Source organism: Pinus tabuliformis, chromosome 7, assembly GCF_031772625.1.
Source record: "Pinus tabuliformis cultivar Carrire ecotype Pingquan chromosome 7, CPIR1, whole genome shotgun sequence".
Taxonomy (NCBI): Eukaryota; Viridiplantae; Streptophyta; class Pinopsida; order Pinales; family Pinaceae; genus Pinus; species Pinus tabuliformis.
Genome location: NC_142293.1, coordinates 1,654,255,299 through 1,654,277,909, shown reverse-complemented (window position 1 = coordinate 1,654,277,909; position 22,611 = coordinate 1,654,255,299). Strand labels below are relative to the sequence as shown.

The 22,611-nt window shown below is 32.0% G+C and overlaps 3 protein-coding genes and 1 pseudogene across 3 annotated transcripts; all 4 read left to right on the top strand.

The window, feature by feature from the left end:
- The first annotated feature begins 2,829 nt into the window (after nucleotides 1–2,829).
- LOC149254800 (uncharacterized) lies at nucleotides 2,830–3,483 on the top strand. The gene has a single exon (XM_089457116.1). It carries the CDS (start codon nucleotides 2,995–2,997, stop codon nucleotides 3,202–3,204), a length of 210 nt encoding a protein of 69 aa, XP_089313242.1. The 5' UTR covers nucleotides 2,830–2,994; the 3' UTR covers nucleotides 3,205–3,483.
- Nucleotides 3,484–10,970: 7,487 nt separating this feature from the next.
- LOC149254799 (uncharacterized) lies at nucleotides 10,971–11,677 on the top strand. The gene is made up of 2 exons (XM_089457115.1): nucleotides 10,971–11,021; nucleotides 11,135–11,677. The coding sequence occupies exon 2, from the start codon at nucleotides 11,148–11,150 to the stop codon at nucleotides 11,379–11,381; it is 234 nt and encodes a 77-aa protein (XP_089313241.1). The 5' UTR covers nucleotides 10,971–11,021; nucleotides 11,135–11,147; the 3' UTR covers nucleotides 11,382–11,677.
- A 5,587-nt stretch (nucleotides 11,678–17,264) lies between these two features.
- Nucleotides 17,265–17,858, top strand: LOC149254798 (uncharacterized; annotated as a pseudogene).
- A 2,397-nt stretch (nucleotides 17,859–20,255) lies between these two features.
- On the top strand, nucleotides 20,256–20,867 carry LOC149254797 (uncharacterized). Its single transcript, XM_089457114.1, has one exon. The coding sequence runs from the start codon at nucleotides 20,429–20,431 to the stop codon at nucleotides 20,660–20,662; it is 234 nt and encodes a 77-aa protein (XP_089313240.1). The 5' UTR covers nucleotides 20,256–20,428; the 3' UTR covers nucleotides 20,663–20,867.
- The last annotated feature ends 1,744 nt before the right edge of the window (nucleotides 20,868–22,611 follow it).

Sequence of the window (22,611 nt, the reverse complement as noted above, 5' to 3'; positions counted from 1 at the left end):
TGTAATAAGTTAATGTCAACGAGTGACATCATGATTACAGAATATTTATCTCCTAAAGAAAAGGACACTGCCATATGCTCCTTGCCTGTATTTTATGTTTTCTTACAACTTCATGAGCTCTTTCCTGTAGTTTGCTTAGAATTTGAGCGGAGTTTCATTATATTTTAATATTTAAATCAATAAAAGTTGTTAATAACATTTTGATTATAAAATATTCATTATATTTTAATGTTTAAATCTATAAAAATTGTTAATAATATTTTATTCATTATATTTTAAAGTTTAAATCAATAAAAATTATTAATAATATTTGATTTTAAAATATTTTAATGATAACATGTCAAATCAAATATTCACACATATTTGATTAAATTTGGTCGTAAATATTGGCATTGATATGTGTACTATGGCACTTCGACGTATATAATTTATTTTTGATTCTTGATTTTTTGATTTTATTTTATTTTATTTTTTCACCAATACAATTTATAAGCCCATAAAATTTTGAATTTTTGATTTTTGATTTATTTTTTTCACAAATACTATTTATAACCCCATAAAATTAGTCACTTCAGCTATATGACAATAAAAAAATAGAAATTTAGATTTAAAAATTTAATCTATTTTTAATTTTCAGAATATTAAGTTTAATATTTATTTTTGTAAAACTTTAATACAAATTTATTTAAAAATTTCAGAACTAATTGAAAGTCAATTGTTTTTGACTAAACTGAAAATAATATAACCTCCCATAGGGGTATAAAAATAGATATAAAACATCTAATTATATTTATTATACATACCGAAGATTTTTATTATCAAAAAATTAATAAAATACAAAAGAAAAATATTTCTATATCAAGATTTGAAATATATATAAATATTAATAGTATTATTAAGAGATAGCATAGATTCATCTTAGTTTTGGATTTGAAATCTCTTAAGGTAGAAACTTTTCATCAAATTTTGCACTTATTGAGAAATATGATTCCTTTGGATGCTTGATAGATCCAAAATTAAATAAATCTATGATGGTATAGATTATTGCTAAGCATGAATACAATATACAAACTCACAATACAATATACAAACTCTCCAAGAGGAAGAAAAAAATCAAATTAAGTGTGATTGTGCATTTAATTAACTAAAAAATAATTTCCTTATTAGACAAGGGAGTCAAAATTTGTCTAGGAGACTGATGAGTTGACAAGTGAGTCAAAATTAGACATAGAGACCCAAATTTACTAAAATATCCAATAATTAAGTGGGATGAAAACTAGAGAAATTAGTAATTATTAAGAATTTATTAATAAGTAGAAAAAAAGGAAAAAAAAAAACAATAAATCAATTAAACTTCAAAATAAAATTAAATGTCAATTAGCAAAACAGACATGGAAAGATAAACATAATAGCTAACTAATAAAAATCAGAGAAAATTTTTGCATCCACAAAATTAGAGAAAAATTGTGCATTCACAATATAGAAAGCTATGCATAAAAGAATGTTAAATTAACGGAGTGGAATCAACCATGTCGCTCCCAATGTCAATTAGCAAGACATCCAAAGATAAATATAATAACTAACTAATCAAAATCAGAGAAAATTTGTACATCCACAAAATTAGAAAAAAATTGTACATTCACACTATAAAAATCTATGCATAAAGAAATGTTAAATTAACGGAGTGGAATAAAGAAATGTTAAATTAACCGAGTGGAATAAAGAAATGTTAAATTAACGGAGTGGAATCAACCATGTCACACTCCAACTATGCCAACACCCCGCTAAAAGAAACTGGTTAAAAAATAAAAAAACCTCACAAAACAAAATGTACTACCGAATACAAAGATTGAAACAAAATCCTTAACAAAATAAACTTTTTGTGAATTTGAGATGACATTAAATATAAAAAATGTGTTTAATAAAATTAAATATTGATAACTAAAATCTATCACCTGATAATTAAGAACAAGGTGAAATCAAATAGATTTTTTTTCTTTTCTTTTCTTCCTGAATTTGAAAATTTGAAATGATACCAGAAATAAAATGTGTTTTCAATGCAACTCAACATTGATAACTAAGATCATAGTTAAAGGCAAGGTGAAAGCATGGCACGGTGACATGTTATGGTTTATTTGGTTTTTATTCCTTAAATGCACTAAGCATTTATATAATCACGGGGTATATCACTCCAGTTATTTTATTTTGTTTTTAATTATATATATTAGAATTTTAGATCCACACGATAAATGAAAGACGATACAAATGTATCTATCTACTTATATCTGAATGGACTTTAGGAAGTTATTCTGGACGTTATTTAATGATTACATTTCTAAGTGTCATACTGCCTAACACCTATCGCTGCCACGTTATTATTGTTAAGAAATAATATGGTTATCATATGCCAACTTATGGAAGAGGCCATTTTTAAAGCAGGAAAATAAAAATAAATGCAATGGTGTAGATGGAGATTTTATGTAAAGCTCAGATGCAAATCAAAATCGTGCACATTTCAATTTGAAATAAAGTTATTAACCCATAGCAGCACGGCTTGTTAAATTTATCTTATTTTCAAAGTTAGAGATATGAAATCGGATTTTATTGGTGAGTACAGCAGAGATTTTCAACCCATGTTATAGGTGCATCATTGCGATCGTTGGAAAGCTTTGAGAGAGGCTCTGCCGTAACGCAAGAAGGTTCGGCCAACGAACGCGCGCGCAAGAAACGTGTCTTTCACTTTCTTCTCTGTTCGTGAATTGAGTGAAAGGTAGTTGCCAACTCTCTAAATTCATTGAACAACGCATCACGGGCGACAGTACTCAAGAGATTACCTCATAATTTTCTGAGTTGCGTGCCCTACAATTACGTTTCTGCTATTAAAACTAGCTTTAAGTCGCCTTGTTTTACAGTTTGCAAAGAGGTTGTCTGTAGGGTTTGGCTAAGGTTGGTGTTTCTGATTTCGAGATTGTTTTCTCCAGGAACGGTTTGGTAATGGCTATTCTGAAAATGGTAGCAGCGGGCAAAGGGCAGTGGATGGAAATCGCTCTTTTCCGGAAGGAATGCGTGGTGAAACCGCGGCCTTCCCGTAAAAAGCTGCTCACGATCGCAGAGGAGCGGAGACTGAGCAATGGCGAGCTCATGGATGGCCTTCACCCTTCTCTTCCTGCGGTCTCTAACATCGAAGCCAATGGTGATGATTGAAGATTTTCGGCAGCAGAATGCTGAATATATTTTTGTACACCGCGGGAGATCGTTTTGGGGTTATTGTATGTGAAAGCGTTTTTATGGGAATCCATACATTATTTGTACGACCCATTGTTAAAATACAAATGGTTCTGCAATTATCCAAATTTTGTATCATATTTACTCTGGTTGTAAAAAGACATTTTCGAACGCTCCAATGTCAAATGACCACGCAAAATGTCTTTTTTATTTCAAAGAGGATGATGAGCAATTATATAGATTTTTTTTTATTTTTTATTTCAAAGAGTATGTCTATGTGTTAAGTGTGAAGTCAAATTCATGAATCACATGTAGGATTCTAGATTCTTCTACACCGCCATTCTAGATCTCCAGGATTCTAGATCTTTCTACACCGCCATTAGTTTCTAAATCATTGCAGATCTCATCTGAATCACATACATGATTCTAGATCCTTCTTCTTCCTGTTCTCCAATGATTGTTTTATCTATTCCGTTGTTTATGATTGAGTAATCTTGTTGTTTCTCCATTTGTCTATCTCTGAAATTATTCTCTGTTTTTGTCGTCTAAGTCTTTGAGTATAAATCCGCTATGTGTTATGTATGCTCGTCTTTGAGTATAAATCCGCTATGTGTTATGTATGCTCTGGTCTAACAACTGATATTAGAACTAGGGTCGAATATCCACTGTGCAATTCACTTAGTGCATTATTACGTCTGGAGCTGTTAAAAGATCTGTCCAGAAAATAGGTGAGGAACGTTGGAACTAAAATGTCTTGGATCTATGTTGAAACGTGGTGTTCGTAAGTTTTTTTTTTTCACATCAAGGTTACAAGTATACCTCAAGTTTTTTTCTCAAACCAACATATGTATGTGTGAAATGTGAAAAGGTTAAAACATTATATATGTTTTTATATTTATTATGAAACATATATAATTATATGTTGGAATTTTGAAAAGTATATTTTAAAAGGGAGCAAGAACTTTGAAAGGGTATTTTAAAAGGAGGAAGGTCATTATTACTAAATTTTAAAAAGTAATAATTAAAGTTTTATTTTTAAATGGAGTTTTTTGTGTGAATTTGATTGAAAATGGGGACAACAGTTACAGATATGGAGAAGTTGAGCAGAGTTAATTTTTCCCTATGGAAATCACAGATGGAGGATATACTGATTTTATAGGATCAGTATTTGCCGATTGAGGGCACAACAAAGAAACCCTTATCGATGACAAATGAAGAGTGGAATAAGCTAGATAGAAAGGCGATTGCAACAATCTGCCAATATTTAGCAAAGAATGTTTATTTCAATGTGTCTGGAGAAAAGACGGTAGAAAGATTATGGAAGAAGCTCCATGATCTATATGAGAAGAACACAGCATCAAACAAAGTGTTTTTGATGAATAAGCTTTATAATATCAAGATGAAAGAGGGCGCTTCAGTTGCTGAGCACTTGAATGCATTTAATGTTATTACTAATCAACCTGCCTCTGTTAAAATCATTTTAGATGATGAAATTAGAGCTATTTTGCCAATGTGTTCTATGCCAGACAGCTGGGAAAATTTAATTGTAGCTATGAGCACTTCAACAACTACAAGGACCTTGAAGTTTGATGATGTCAACAGCAGTTTAATGAATGAGGAGCTGCGACGCAATTCAATTGCGGAAAACTAGGGAGGAGAGGCTCTAGCTCTAGCTGATCGTGGTAGGAGAATGGATGGAGGCCAGCAAGGGCGATCAGGATCGAGAGGCCGATCAAAATTAAGGAGAGGCAGAATCATCTGCTTTCATTGTGGCAAATTTGGGTATATGAATAAAGAATGTCGATTCTGGAAGAAAGGACAAAAGGATCAGAGATTGTCCAATACAAATAACAAGTCATCTAGCACAAATGAAGGTGAGACTACTGCAGTAGCCACAGATGGTGATGTGTTGTTTACTGTTTCAGTAGAGGATGCATGTGTATATACATCTAGCAGTAGCTTTGATTGGATCCTTGACACTGGGGCATCTCACCATGTAACCCCATGCAAAGATAGTTTCGTTTCATATAATCCTGGTGATTATGGTAGAGTGCATTTGGGGAATAATCATTTTTGCAGTATTGTTGGAGTGGGAGATGTCTAGATCAAGATGAAAGATGGACAAGATATATTGTTGAAACAGGTCAGGAATGTACCAGAAATGTGCACGAGCTTAATATTTATGGGACGACTGGATGATGAAGGCTATTCAACAAGCTTTGGAAAAGGAGGTTGGAAAATTAGAAAAGGTGCATTGGTCATGGCCAAAGGACCCAAGACACGAACATTATACACATTGAAGACACTGATAGGAAAATCAGATTTGGCCGCTGTCACAAAAGAAGGAAATTCAGCAGATCTATGGCATAAGCATTTGGGTCACATGAGCGAGAAGGGCTTAAAAATCCTTGTTGGTAAAAATTTATTGTCAAGTTTGAAATCCTATAATCTCGATCTTTGTGAGCATTGTATATATGGTAGACAAATAAGGGTTTCATTCCTTAGAGGTGGCGATGACAGAAAGAAAAATGTGTTAGAATTGGTACACTCATATGTGTTTGGGCTTGTTAACATCTAATCATTAGGAGGAGCATCATATTTTGTAACATTTATAGATGATGCATCCAGGAAGGTTTAGGCATATCCTATGAAAAATAAAAGTGAAGTGTTTGCAATATTTCAAAAATTCCATGTTGTTGTTGAAAGAGAGACTAACAAATTGCTAAAGTGTTTAAGAACAGATAATGGTGGAGAATATTGCTTAAATGCATTTAAGGAATATTTTAACAGGTTTGGCATAAAGCATGAGAAGACTGTGCCTAGTATTCCTCAACAGAATGGTGTTGCAGAAAGGATGAATCACACCATTATGGAAAATGTGTGAAGTATGTTGTCCAATTCCAGTTTGGAGAAGAATTTTTGGGCTGAAGTAGTCAGGACTGCTTGCTACCTCATAAATAGATCTCCAACTACAGCCTTGGATGGTGGTATCCCTGAAGAAGTTTGGGCTGGTAAGAATTTGAATTATTCTCACTTGAAAATCTTTGGATATGAAGCATTCGTACACATTCCCAAAGAAAATAGAACTAAGCTAGATGATAAATCTATGAAATGCATTTTTTTGGGATTTGCGGATGAAGATTTTGGTTATCGTCTATGGGATCCAGTCAAACATAAAATTATTGGAAGTAGGGATGTTATATTTAATGATTCTAAAATGTTCAAGAGGACTGTAGGTGAGTTGGAGGTCAAGAAGGTTATTGACAGGTTTGAAGAGCAGCAGGAAAACATCCCACCAATGCAAGAAAATGAACATCAAATTCAAGAGCATGAAGAACAACAAGTGGAAAATGATGAACAACAAGAAGAAGGAATCTTGCAGGAACCCTTACAGGAGATTCAACCTAATAATGCACCACCACAGTTGGTTCGCAGATCTTCTAGGCCTCATAAGCCTTCACAAAGGTATCCTCCTTCAAACTATATTTTGTTGAATGATGAAGGTGAACATAATTGTTTTCAAGAAGCTTGTAAAGTCGAGCACAATAAAGAATGGAAGAAAGCAATGGAAGAAGAAATGAACTCTTTGCAGGGAAATAAAACTTGGGAGTTGGTAAACCTCCCAAAAGGTAGAAAGGCTCTACAAAATAAATGGGTGTACAAGATTAAGCATGAAGGTGATGAAAAGAAGAAGAGGTATAAAGCAAGGCTGATGGTGAAAGGTTTTTCCCAAAAAGAAGGTATTAACTTCATTTGAAATTTTCTCACCCATTGTTAAAATGTCATCCATTAGAGTCATTCTTGGTCTAGTTGCTACTTTAGACTTAGAATGTGAATAGTTAGATTTAAAAACTACATTCCTTCATGGTGAATTGGAGGAAGAAATATATATGGAGCAGCCAGAAGGCTTCATAGAAAAAGGAAAAGAAGGCCTTGTTTGTAGGTTGAAGAAGAGTCTCTATGGGTTGAAACAAACACCTCGACAATGGTACAAGAAATTTGATTCATTCATGTTGGAAAATGGTTTTCAGAGGTTGGAAGCTGACCATTGTATCTATATCAAGAGGTATGATCAAGGAAATATATCATATTATTGTTATATGTGGATGACATGTTGATTGTTGGGCATGATAAGAATAAGATCAATAGGTTGAAGAAATATTTGGGTAGCAAATTTGCAATGAAAGATTTGGGACCAGTACAACAGATATTGGGCATGCGGATTATGCGTGATAGGAAAAACAAAAGGTTTTGACTGTCACAAGAAAAATATATTAAGAAAGTGCTTGACAAGTTTAATATGAAGGATGCCAAGCCAGTTGGTACACTCCTTGCAGCCCACTTCAAGCTGAGTACTGAATTATGTCCTAGTGATGACAAGGAGAAAGAAGAGATGAGCAAGATTCCTTATGCTTCAGTAGTTGGCAGTTTGATGTATGCCATGGTATGCACATGACCAGACATTTCATATTCAGTGGGAGTAGTGAGTAGGTTCCTTGCCAATCCAGGCAAACAACATTGGCAAGCAGTAAAATGGATTTTGAGGTATCTCAAGGGTACTAGTCATTATTGTTTATGTTTTGGTCATGATGAGACTGTGCTTGAAGGATTTACAGATGCGGATATGGCTGGAGATATGGATACCAGAAAGTCCATTACAAATTATTTGTATACATTTGTAGGTGCAACAATATCTTAGGCGTCAAGGCTACAAAGAATAGTAGCCCTATCTACAACAAAAGCAGAGTACATAGATGCAACAAAAGCATGTAAAGAGATGTTGTGGATGTAGCAATTTCTAGGAGAGATAGGAATAAAGCAGGACAAGTATGTGTTATATTGTGATAGTCAGGGTGCCATTCGCTTGGCGAAAACCCAACATTTCATTCAAAAGTGAAGCACATTGACTTAAGGTACCATTTGATCCGGCATGTTTTGGAGGAAGAATAGTTATCCTTGGAAAGGATCCATACATATAAGAACCCTGCTAATATGATCACTAAGATTCTACCACGAAATAAACATGAGTTATGTAGAGGCATGGTAGGACTTGGTGTGACTTGATGACTCTTATTTGGCTTCAAGTGGGAGAATGTTAAGTGTGAAGCCAAATTCATGAATCACATGCAAGATTCTATATTCTTTTACACTGCCATTCTAGATCTCCAGGATTCTAGATCTTTCTACACCGCCATTAGTTTCTAGATCATTCCAGATCTCCATCTGAATCACATACAAGATTCTAGATCCTTCTTCTGCCTCTATAAATTTGTAATTTCTCTCTACAAGGAAAACAAGCCAAGGCCCAAGCCTATTATGTAATGCTAAGTGATTTCTGTTCTTCAATGATTGTTTTATCTATTCCGCGGTTTCTGATTGAGTAATCTTGTTGTTTCTCCATTTGTCTATCTCTGAAATTATTCTCTGCTTTTGCTGTCTAAGTCTTTGACAATAAATCCGTTGTGTGTTATGTATGCTCTGGTCTAACAGTATGGCGAGGAATGACGAGTTATGTATTCGTAAGTTCCTTATATAGCGCAAATGTTCAAAAAACATGGTGATAAATAATATTATTTAATTAATTTTAAATTTTAAATTTAATGTAACATTGAAATAAATATCTAAAATGCATGGTTAAAAAAAGTGCGAAGAATTATTCTTTTGAGGATTTTATTTATTTTTAAAGTATTTATGGGTTACTCAAATGACCATTAAATATAAACAACATATAAAGCATCATTCATACACATTCATGTGTATATATATGTACATAAATTATATTATTTACCTTTTTCTTATAGTTATGAGAGTTAAAAAGTAGTGATTGAAGGTAAGAAGTATATATAAATTATATTATTTACTTACTTCTTATAGTTATGAGAGTTAAAAAGTAGTGATTAGATGTACGAAATATGTATCAGTGATTGTGGATTTGGGTTTTTAAGGAAAAATGATATGCATCAATCAACAATACATTAAATGTTATGTTATGTAAGTTGGGATAGATCATTGGATATATATATATCAGAATATATACTATTTAGATTTAACAATGTATATTTTAATTAACGTCATTTAATGCATTATTGTGGGGTGTATGTTTGTCTACCTTCAAATAGCCATGAGGCACTCAAAACTAGTAATTGAATGTGTGAAGCATGCATTATACTCCTTGTGTACATATGTGACCAAAACCCTTACACATTTAGATCCAAAAATCTATATCTCAATCCACATCATTTAATGTAGTGTTGTGGGGTGCATATTGTTTGTCTATTTTCAAGTAGCCATGGGGGCACTTAAAACTAGTGGTTGAATGTGTGAAGCGTGCATTATACTTGTTGTGTGCATATGTGACCAAAACCCACACACATACTTTCTTTAAGGGTTTTCGAAATGATATTTGTAGAAAGACAAAAAATGCATCAATGTCATCCTTAAATATATGATATATTTATTTTCCATGGGACACATAGCAACATGCATGGAAAAACTCTATAACCGACATAATTATGACACATTGATGGCAACAAATTTTCATATCATTATGTTGGTCACAACAACATTTGTGTTTTGACAAAAAAAGTTACATATTCCGTTGACATGACCATCACATGGCCGTGCCATATTGGTATCTCTTAGTTTTATTATTATTGCATTTTTTTCTCATAAATGAGTGCCTTTCATGATGATTTGAGTTTTTAAACTCACAAACTAGCAAAGAACTTGATTAAACAAGAATTTTGATCTCTAATTAGGATAATTTTTACCATAAATTATAATTAAGGTGACAACCATAGGTGAGATTATAAAAAGGCAAATATTTTCTCTTGACACTCTAAAGTGTAAAGTACATAGTTGTTCCTAGAAAGAGGGAAAAAAAATTCATAGTTTTAAAAAATGGTTTAGAGCTAGGCCATGCGCCAAAGAGAATGGTTAAACAACACCTTATACACAATGTCATAAAACATAAAAGGAAACGTCTAAAGAATATTTGTTAACATCATAATTTTAAATGCTATAATGTCTCTAGTTCTTTAGAACAAATTTCAGTATTGCTAACACCTTAAATAACCTAGTTTAATGTAAAGTCAAAAAAACTAAATCTATGTTTTATTTTCTATAGGTTTCCACATGAGATTCTAGTTAACATCTAGAGGTTTTATTATCTTTTTTCAAATAGTTGATATGAATATGCCTACTATTTAGTATCAACAATGGCTTGTAAATGAGGCTTGTAAAGGAGGAGTTAGAATTTCGAGAGAAAGATCATGTATTGTGCAAAGAAAGAGTTAGAATTTAGAGAGGAGGATAATGTATTTTGGTATCATTACCTTGAAAAGCTTAGATCAGTATCCTTTAATGTTAATTTAAAAGATGAAAATGATACTTTGGTTTTGTCATTGAATCCTTCCCGGGATAAAGAAAGGTTACAATGCATTTACTTCATAGAAAGATTTGGAGCTATAGAAATGGTGGTGAAAAAAGGTTTGGAGGTTTGAATTCTTCTTCAAATGTCATATATTCATGTGTTTATTACTTAATATGAAGGCTATAACATGGGATTCCTCACAATAAACGTTTCTCTCGCTGCCTCTTCCGTCAACGCTGGAAGGTTCGGCCAACGAACACGCAATAAACGTTTCTCTCGCTTTCTTTTCTGTTGATGAATTGAACGAAAGGTAGTTGCCAACTCTTTAAATTCATTGCACAACGCATCACGGGGCACAGTGAGCGTCGTAAAAATCACAACTCAAGAGATTATCTCATAATTTTCTGATTTGCGTGCTCTGCAAGTAGGTTTCTGCTATTAAAACTAGCTTTAAGTCGCCATGTTTTGCAGTTTGTTGAGTCGTCATTAGGGTTTGGCTAACGTTTGTGTTTCTGAGTTCGAGATTGTTTTCTCCAGAAAGGGTTTGGTAATGGCGATTCCGAAATTGGTAGCAGCGGGCAAAGGGCAATGGATGGAAATCGCTCCTTTCCGGAAGGAATGCGAGATGAAACGTCGACTTTCCGGTAAAAAGCTGCTCACGATCGCAGAGGACCGGAGACTGAACAATGGCGAGCTCATGGATGGACTTCACCCTTCTTTTCCTGCGGTCTCTAACATCGAAGCCAATGGTGATGATGGCAGATTTTCGTCGGCAGAATGCTGAATATTTTTTGTACATCGGGGAAAATCTTCTTGGGATTATTGCATGTGAAAGAGCTGTTATGGGAGTCGATATGTGATTGGTAAGATCCATTGTTAAAGTACATATGGTTCTGCAATTACCCAATTTTGTATCATATATGTTCTTGTTCTAAAATTCCGTTTGAAAATTTACAGATGATTTTCCGAATTGCTTATGGTTCTTTCGATTGATCAGAGACAATTTTGGATTGAAATATTGTTTGAGCATCTAAAATATCTGATTGAGATGTTGATAATATCTGATCGCTATGGTGTATTCGTAAGGTCGTTATATAGCGCAAATGTTCGAAAAAACTATAGGGATGAATAATATTATTTATTTATTTTTAAATTTTAAATTTAATGTAATATTCAAATAAAGGTCTAAAATGCATAGTTTAAAAAAAATGCCAATAATTAATCTTTTGAGCATTTTATTTACTTTTTAAAGTATTTAGGGGGACAACGAGTGATTAAATATAAACAACATTTAAGCTGTCATTTATGTGCATACTTGTGTATATAAATTATATTATTATTATTATTATTATTTTTAGTTATGAGAGGCTAAACGTAGTGATTGAATGTATAAGGTATGTATTTGTAATCGTTGATTGATTTGAGTTTTTAAGGGAAATTAATATGCATCAACTAACAATACGTCAAGTGGTAGGTAAGTCGAGATACATTGTTGGATATTTATAGGAATAATATTATTTAGATTCAACCATGTATATTTTAATCAACATTGTTTAATGCAATGTTGTGGGGTTGTTTGTTTATTTTTAAATAGTTATGGGGCATTCAAAATTAGTAGTTGAATGTTTGAAGTATGCATTATACTCCTTGTGTACATATGTGACCAAAACCCTTACACATTTAGATCCAATAATGTGTATCTTAATCCACATCATTTAAGGCACCATTTATATGCATACTTATGTATATAAATTATATTATTTACGTTCTTTGTATTATTATGAGAGTTTAAAAGTAGCGATTGAATGTATGAGGTATGCATAGCAATTGTGGATTTGGGTTTTTAAGGGAAAATAATGTGTATCAACCAACAATGCATTAATTGTAATGTAAGTTGGGATAGATAATTGGATATATATCGGAATATATACTATTTAGATCCAACATTGTACATTTAATGAACATCATTTAATGCAGTATTGTGGGGTTGTATGTTGTTTGTCTACCTTCAAATAGCCATGGGGCACTCAAAATTAGTAATTTAATGTGTGAAGCATGCATTATACTCCTTGTGTACATATGTGACCAAAGCCCTTACACATTTAGATCCAAAAATGTATATCTTAATCCAGATAATTTAGTGCAGTGTTGTGGGGTGCATATTGTTTGCGTATTCTCAAGTAGCCAAGGGGGAAATCAAAACTAGTGGTTGAATGTGTGAAGCGTGCATTAGACTCGTTGTGTGTATATGTGAACGAAGCCCATACACATACTCTCTTTAAGGGCTTTCCAATTGATATTTGTAGATATGTTGACAAAAGATACATCGATGCCATCCTTAAATATATAATATACTTATTTTCCATGGAATACCTAACAACATGCATTGAAAAAAATCTATAACTGACATAATTATCACACATTGATGGAAACAAATTTTCGTGTCATTATGTTGATCAAAACAAACATTTTTTTTTTGATTTCACAAAAAAAGTTACATGTTCCGTTGACATGACCATCACATGGCCCTACCATCTTGGTATCTCTTAGTTTTCTCAAACTAGTTGAATATTTTCTAGCAAATTAGCAGGGTAGTATTATTGTGTTGTCTCATTAATACATTCCTTTCATGATGATATGCGATTCTAGAGTCCCTAAAATCACAAACTAGGAAAGAACCTGATCGAGCCAGAATTCTAATTTCTAATTAGGATAATTATTACCATAAAATATAGTTAGGGTGACAACCATCGATGAGATTATTAAAAGGTAAATTTCTTATCTTGACACTCTAAAATGGAAACTACATAGTTGTTCCTACAAAAGGGGAATTTTCCATAGTTACAGGAAATGGTTTAGAACTACGCCACGCACCAAAGAGAATGGTTAAACAAAACCTTATACACAATTTCATAAATTATGAAAGGAAAGGTCTAAAGAATCTTTCTTAACATCATAATTTTAAATACTATAATGTCTCTTGTTCTTTATAACAATTTTTGAACCTTAGAACACCTCTAGTTTAATATGAAGTCAAAGAAACAAAATGTAGAGGTTTTCTTATATTTTCTAAAATAAATGATATGAATATGACTACTATTTAGTATCAACAATGGCCTGCAAGGAAGAAGTTATAATTTAGAGAGGAGGATCATGCCTTTTGGTATCATTATATTGACAAGCTTAGATCCAATATTGTTGATTTAAAGGATGAACAAGATACTTTGGTTTTGCCATTGAATCTTTCAAGGGATAAAGTATGGTTACAATGCATTCGCTTCATAGGGGGATTTGGAGCCATATAAATGGTGGTGGAAAAAGGTTTGGAGGTTTGAATTCTTCTCTAAATATCATATATTCATGTGTTTATTACTCAATATGAAGGCTCTAACATGGGATGCCTCACAAAAGAAAAATAAACACGATCTTGGTTGGTGTAGTTTAGGCAAGTCAAATGATGAGATTAACTATCATCTTATCATGTCTTGTACATTTAATAAACAAGTTTGGAAAGACATTGATGGTCTCATAGGATTGGGAAATGTTTAGATATGGGACATAATTTAGGAAGGCCTTAGCAGGTAGCGTGAGAATAGCCTTTTTGACACTTCAACACTTCAGTTTTAGCCTTTTTAACTTTGGAAAGAAATCCATTCTAGAAAACTCGATAATCTTCACTATAAATTCAATAGAATTCAATAGTGTTTGTATGAGTTTGTAGTACTTACGAGTTACTATGGGTGATTCTTCAACACTTTTTGATGTTGGAAAGAAAGCCATGCTAGAAAACTCGATAATTGATCGAATGATATTGTTTTCTAATTGATGGAATGATATTTGTTGTTTTACAAAATTGATAATAAATCGAAGTTTCATAGACACTGGAAATTCCACTTTGGTAGAACCATATAATCATGCAATAAATTACGTTATTATGTAATAAGTTAATGTCAAAGAGTGACATCATGATTACAGAATGTTTATCTTCTAAAGAAAAGGACACTGACACTGCCATATGCTCCTTGGCTGTATTTTATGTTTTCTTACAACTTCATGAGCTCTTTCCCTGTAGTTTGCTTAGAATTTGAGCGGACTTTCATTATATTTTAATATTTAAATCAATAAAAGTGGCTAATAACATTTTGATTATAAAATATTTATTATATTTTAATGTTTAAATCAATAAAAATTGTTAATAACATTTTGATTTTAAAATATTTTAATGATAACATATCAAATCAAATATTCACATATATTTGATTAAAATTTGGTCATAAATATATTGACATTGATATGTGTACTATGACACTTGGATGTATATAATTTATTTTTGATTTTTGATTTTTTTTTTTCACAAATACGATTTATAAGCCCATAAAATTTTGACTTTTTGATATTTAATTTATTTTTTGATATTTGATTTTTGATTTTATTTTATTTTTTCACAAATACTATTTATAACCCCATAAAATTAGTCACTTCAGCTATATGACAATAAAAAAATAGAAATTTAAAATTAAAAAATTTCAAAATCTATTTTTAATTTTCAAAATATTAAGTTTAATATTTATTTTTGTAAAACTTTAATAGACTTTATAAAATTTATTTAAAAATTTCAAAAATAATTGAAATCCAATTGTTTTTGAGTAAAATAAAAATAATATGACCTCCCATAGGGGTATAAAAATATATATAAAACATGTAATTATATTTATTATACATACTAAAGATTTTTATTATCAAAAAATTAATAAAATACAAAAGAAAAATATTTCTATATCAAGATGTGAAATTTATATAAATATTGATAGTATTATTAAGAGATAGCATAGACTCATCTTAGTTTTGGATTTAAAATCTCTTAAGGTAGAAACTTTTCATCAAATTTTGCACTTATTGAGAAATATGATTCCTTTGGATGCTTGGTAGATCCAAAGTTAAAATAAATCTATGATGGTATATATTATTGCTAAGCATGAATACAATATACAAACCCACAATACAATATACAAACTCTCCAAGAGGAAGAAAAAAATCAAATTAAGTGTGATTGTGCATTTAATTAACTAAAAAATACTTTCCTTATTAGACAAGGGAGTCAAAATTTGTCTAGGAGACTATGATGAGTTGACAAGTGAGTCAAAATTAGACATAGAGACCCAAATTTACTAAAATATCCAATAATTGAGTGGGATGAAAACTAGTGGAATCAGTAATTATTAAGAATTTATTAATAATTAGAAAAAAAAGAAAAAAAACAATAAATCAATTAAACTTCAAAATAAAATTAAATGTCAATTAGCAAGACAGACATGGAAAGATAAACATAATAGCTAACTAATCAAAATTAGAAAAAATTTGTGCATCCACAAAATTAGAGAAAAATTGTGCATTCACAATATAGAAACCTATGTATAAAAGAATGTTAAATCAACGAAGTGAAATAAACCATGTCACTCCAAATGTCAATTAACAAGACATCGAAAGATAAACATAATAGCTAACTAATCAAAATCAGAAAAAATTTGTACATTCACAAAATTAGAAAAAAATTGTACATTCACAATATAAAAGCCTATGCATAAAGAAATGTTAAATTAACGAAGTGGAATCAACGATGTCACACTCCAACTATGCGAACACCCCGCTAAAAGAAACTTGTTAAAAAAAAAAAAACATCAAAATAGAAAATGTACTACCGACTACAAAGATTGAAACAAAATCCTTAATAAAATAAACCTTTTGTGAATTTGAGATGACATTAAATATAGAAAATGTGTTTAATAAAATTAAACATGGATAACTAAAATCTATCACCTGATAATTAAGGACAAGGCGAAATCAAATAGATTTTTTTTTTTTTTTCTTCCTTCCTGAATTTGAAAATTTGAAATGATATCAGAAATAAAAATGTGTTTTCAATGCAACTCAACATTGATAACTAAGATCATAGTTAAAGGCAAGGTGAAAGCATGGCACGGTGACATGTAATGGTTTATTTTGTTTTTATTCCTTAAATGCACTAAGCATTTATACAATCACGGGGTATATCACTCCAGTTATTTTATTTTGTTTTTAATTATATATATTAGAATTTTAGGTCCACACGATAAATGAAAGACGATACAAATGTATCTATCTACTTATATCTGAATGGACTTTAGGAAGTTATTCTGGACGTTATTTAATGATTACATTTCTAAGTGTGACACTGCCTAACACCTATCGCTGCCACGTTATTAATGTTAAGAAATAATATGGTTGTCATATGCCAACTTATGGAAGAGGTCATTTTTAAAGCAGGAAAATAAAAATAAATGCAATGATGTAATTGGAGATTTTATGTAAAGCTCAGATGCAAATCAAAATCGTGCACATTTCAATTTGAAATAAAGTTATTAACCCATAGCAGCACGGCTGGTTAAATTTATCTTATTTTCAAAGTTAGAGATATGAAATCGGATTTTATTGGTGAGTACAGCAGAGATTTTCAATCGATGTTATAGGTGCATCATTGCGATCGTTGGAAATCTTCGAGAGAGGCTCTGCCGTCAACGCAAGAAGGTTCGGCCAACGAACGCGCGCGCAAGAAACGTGTCTTTCACTTTCTTGTCTGTTCGTGAATTGAGTGAAAGGTAGTTGCCAACTCTTTAAATTCATTGAACAACGCATCACGGGCGACAGTACTCAAGAGATTACCTCATAATTTTCTGAATTGCGTGCCCTACAATTACGTTTCTGCTATTAAAACTAGCTTTAAGTCGCCTTGTTTTACAGTTTGCAAAGAAGTTGTCTGTAGGGTTTGGCGAAGGTTGGTGTTTCTGATTTCGAGATTGTTTTCTCCAGGAAGGGTTTGGTAATGGCGATTCTGAAAATGGTAGCAGCGGGCAAAGGGCAGTGGATGGAAATCGCTCCTTTCCGGAAGGAATGCGTGGTGAAACCGCGGCCTTCAGGTGAAAAACTGCTCACGATCGCAGAGGAGCGGAGACTGAGCAATGGCGAGCTCATGGATGGCCTTCACCCTTCTCTTCCTGCGGTCTCTAACATCGAAGCCAATGGTGATGATTGAAGATTTTCGGCAGCAGAATGCTGAATATTTTTTTGTACACCGTGGGAGATCGTTTTGGGGTTATTGCATGTGAAAGCGTTGTTATGGGAATCGATACGTGATTTGTACGACCCATTGTTAAAATACACATGGTTCTGAAATTATCCAAATTTTGTATCATATTTATTCTGTTTGTAAAAAGACATTTTCGAACGCTCCACTTTCAAATGACCACGTAAAATGCCTTTTTTATTTCAAAGAGGATGATCAGCAGTTATATATTTTTTTACTTTTTTTTTTTTATTTCAAAGAGTATGGTGAGGAATGACGAGTTATGTATTCGTAAGGTCCTTATATAGCGCAAATGTTCGGAAAACATGGTGATAAATAATATTATTTAATTAGTTTTAAATTTTAAATTTAATGTAACATTGAAATAAATATCTAAAATGCATCGTTAAAAAAAGTGCGAAGAATTATTCTTTTGAGGATTTTATTTATTTTTAAAGTATTTATGGGTTACTCAAATGACCGATTAAATATAAACAACATATAAAGCATCATTCATGTGTATATCTATGTATATAAATTATATTATTTGCCTTTTTCTTACAGTTATGAGAGTTGAAAAGTAGTGATTGAATGTACGAAGTATATATAAATTATATTATTTACTTTTTTCTCATGAGAGTTAAAAAGTAGTGATGGAATGTACTAAATATGTATAACAATTTTGGATTTGGGTTTTTAAGGAAAAATAATATGCGTCCATCAATAATACATTAAATGTTATGTAATTTGGGATATATTATGGGATATATATTAGAATATATATTATTTAGATGAATGTATATTTTAATTAACATTATTTAATGCATTATTTTGGGGTGTATTTTTGTTTATTTTCAAAAAGCCGTGAAGCACTCAAAACTAGTAATTGAATGTGTGAAGCATGCATTATATTCTTTGTGTACATATGTGATCAAAATCCTTACACATTTAGATTCAAAAATCTATATCTCAATCCACATCATTTAATGTAATGTTGTGGGGTGCATATTGTTTGTCTATTTTCAAATAGCCATGGGGACACTCAAAACTAGTGGTTGAATGTGTGAAGCGTGCATTATACTTGTTGTCTGCATATGTGACCGAACCCCTACACATAATTTCTTTAAGGGCTTTCGAAATGGTATTTGTAGCGATGTTGACAAAAAATACATCAATGTCATCCTTAAATATATGATATATTTATTTTCCATGGGACACATAGCAACATGCATTGAAAAACTCTATAACCGACATAATTATGACACATTGATGGCAACAAATTTTCATATCATTATGTTGGTCACAACAAACATTTATGATTTGACAATGAAAGTTACATACTCCATTGACATGACCATCACATGGCTGTGCCATCTTGGTATCTCTTAGTTTTAGTATTGTTGCATTTTTTTTTCTCATAAATGAGTGCCTTTCATGATGATTTGAGTTTTTAAAATCACAAACTAGCAAGGAACTTGATTAAACAAGAATTCTAATCTCTACTTAGGATAATTTTTACCATAAATTATAATTAAGGTGACAACCATAAGTGAGATTATAAAAAGGTAAATATTTTCTCTTGACACTGTAAAGTGTAAAGTACATAGTTGTTCTTAGAAAAAGGGGAAAAAAATTCACAGTTTTAAAAAATGGTTTAGAACTAGGCCATGCGCCAAAGAAAATGGTTAAACAACACCTTATACACAATGTCATAAAGCATAAAAGGAAAGATCTAAAAAATATTTGTTAACATCATAATTTCAAATGCTATAATGTCTCTAGTTCTTTAGAACAAATTTCAGTATTGCTAACACCTTAAATAACCTACTTTAATATAAAGTCAAAAAACTAAATCTATAGGTTTTATTATCTATAAATTTCCACATGAGATTCTAGTTAACATCTAGAGGTTTTATTATCTTTTTTCAAATAGTTGATACGAATATGACCACTATTTAGTATCAACAATGGCTTGTAAAGGAGGAGTTCGAATTTACAGAGGAAGATCATGTATTTTGCAGGGAAAGAGTTAGAATTTAGAGAGGAGGATAATGTATTTTGGTATCATTACCTTGAAAAGCTTAGATCCAGTATCCTTTAATGTTAATTTAAAAGATGAAAATGATACTTTGGTTGTATCATTGAATCCTTCCCGGGATAAAATAAAAAAAAAAAAAAATTAAAAGATGAAAATGATACTTTGGTTGTGTCATTGAATCCTTCCCGGGATAAAAAAAAAAAAGTTACAATGCATTTACTTTATAGAAAGATTTGGAGCTATAGAAATGTTGGTGAAAAAAGGTTTGGAGGTTTGAATTCTTCTTCAAATGTCATATATTCATGTGTTTATTACTTAATATGAAGGCCATAACATGGGATTCCTCACAATAAACGTTTCTCTCGCTGCCTCTTCCGTCAACGCTGGAAGGTTCGGCCAACGAACACGCATAAACGTTTCTCTCGCTTTCTTTTCTGTTGATGAATTGAACGAAAGGTAGTTGCCAACTCTTTAAATTCATTGCACAACGCATCACGGGGCACAGTGAGCATCGTGAAAATCACAACTCGAGATTATCTCATAATTCTCTGATTTGCGTGCTCTGCAAGTAGGTTTCTGCTATTAAAAGTAGCTTTAAGTCGCCTTGTTTTGCCGTTTGCAGAGTCGTCATTAGGGTTTGGGCAAGGTTGGTGTTTCTGATTTCGAGATTGTTTTCTCCAGAAAGGGTTTGGTAATGGCGATTCCGAAATTGGTAGCAGCGGGCAAAGGGCAATGGATGGAAATCGCTCCTTTCCGGAAGGAATGCGAGACGAAACGTCTACCTTCCGGTAAAAAGCTGCTCACGATCGCAGAGGAGCGGAGACTGACCAATGGCGAGCTCATGGATGGCCTTCACCCTTCCTTTCCTGCGGTCTCTAACATCGAAGCCAATGGTTATGATGGCAGATTTTCGTCGGCAGAATGCTGAATATTTTTTGTACATCGGGGAAAATCTTCTTGGGATTATTGCATGTGAAAGAACTGTTATGGGAGTCGATATGTGATTGGTAAGATCCATTGTTAATCTACATATGGTTCTGCAATTACCCCATTTTGTATCATATTTATTCTTGTTCTAAAATTCCGATTGAAAATTTACAGATGATTTTCCGAATTGCTTATGGTTCTTTCGATTGATCAGAGACAATTTTGGATTGAAATATTGTTTGAGCATCTAAAATATCTGATTGAGATGTTGATAATATCTGATCGCTATGGTGTATTCGTAAGGTCGATCTATAGCGCAAATGTTCGAAAAAACATGGGGATCAATAATATTATTTATTTACTTTTAAATTTTAAATTTAATGTAACATTCAAATAAAGGTCTAAAATAAATAGTTTAAAAAAAAGTGCCAACAATTAATCTTTTGATCATTTTATTTACTTTTTAAAGTATTTAGGGGGACAACGAGTGATTAAATATAAACAACATTTAATGTGTCATTTATGTGCATACTTGTGTATATAAATTATATTATTATTATCTTTTAGTTATGAGAGGTTAAACGTAGTGATTCAATGTATAAGGTATGTATGTGTAATTGTTGATTGATTTGAGTTTTTAAGGGAAATTAATATGCATAAACTAACAATACATTGTAAGTCGGGATATATCGTTGGATATGTGTAGGAATATATATTATTTAGATCTAACAATGTATATTTTAATCAATATTATTTAATGCTTAATGCAATGATGTGGGGTTGTTTGTTTATTTTTAAATAGTCAGGAGCACTTAAAACTAGTAGTACTTAAAACTAGTAGTTGAATGTGTGAAGTATGCATTATACCCTTTGTGTACATATGTGATCAAAACCGTACACATTTAGATCCAAAAATGTGTATCTTAATCCACATCATGTTGAAAATGCAACAAGATGATGGGGCTTAGTGGAAAGGAGTTGCGTTCACTAAGTGGGCCCGCAGGATATTTTTGGCGCAAAGTCTCTTTTTAGACTATGTCTATTTTTAGACATATGGATCATGGTCTATGAGTTGCAGGATGCTATTTGTGGATGATTGGTCATGTTGTTAAAAATAGATGGACTTCTATTTTTAGACATATTTCAGGTTTTTATTTTTAGACTGCTAGGCTAAAAATAGAATAGTCGAATATTATTAGCTCATAATAATATTTGGACTATAAACATTATCTTATCCTCTTGGAGCACTTCAGTTTGAGCTACAGATGTGGCACATGCAGCCGTCAGAAAGAAATACACTTTTCTTATGAGTCAGTTGAGTTATTCCATGTAGGACTTCAGTTAGAACTCATGTGGTTGAGTTTGGTGGAGTTGATTGTGGAGTTGATGGAGTTTTGTTTAGTTTGATTTGGTTGAACTAGTTGTATTTTAGTCTAACTAAAGAATAAACTAGTGATGAGTTGTGTGAATTAAATATTAATTAATTCACTAATTATTAACTCATAAAGCAACTAAAGAATACATCAGTTAACTCAGTGCATATACAGTTCAGTGGAGACAGGTGTTAGAGGTTGAGATAGCTATCAATTGTGACTATAGATGTGACTATAGTTGTGCATGAGATTTGCACATGCATGGATTGAGTAATGCCAATGAGGATTGCGTAGTGTGGGCCAATACCAAGGAAATTGTAGCTTGTGCTCACATGATTTTCACTTTGGATTGTGCAGTGGAGGCAGGCAAAGCAGCGGAGGAGATTTGAACTTGTGACTTGTTTGGATCTAAGCTAGTTTTGTGTGTAACAGGTGGAGATAGTACTGAGTACTTGTGAGGAGTATTGTACTATGTATTGTTTCATGTTCTCAATCATTATAATATACAGATAGTGTGGGGTTTTCAACTGTATGCTTTCCCCGGGTTACATACTGTGTTAATGTGTGCATGCGATTG

Excerpts from the sequence above, each read along its gene's own strand:
- LOC149254800 (XM_089457116.1), top strand. The coding sequence starts at position 2,995 with ATGGCTATTCTGAAAATGGTAGCAGCGGGCAAAGGGCAGTGGATGGAA.
- LOC149254799 (XM_089457115.1), top strand. The coding sequence starts at position 11,148 with ATGGCGATTCCGAAATTGGTAGCAGCGGGCAAAGGGCAATGGATGGAA.
- LOC149254797 (XM_089457114.1), top strand. The coding sequence starts at position 20,429 with ATGGCGATTCCGAAATTGGTAGCAGCGGGCAAAGGGCAATGGATGGAA.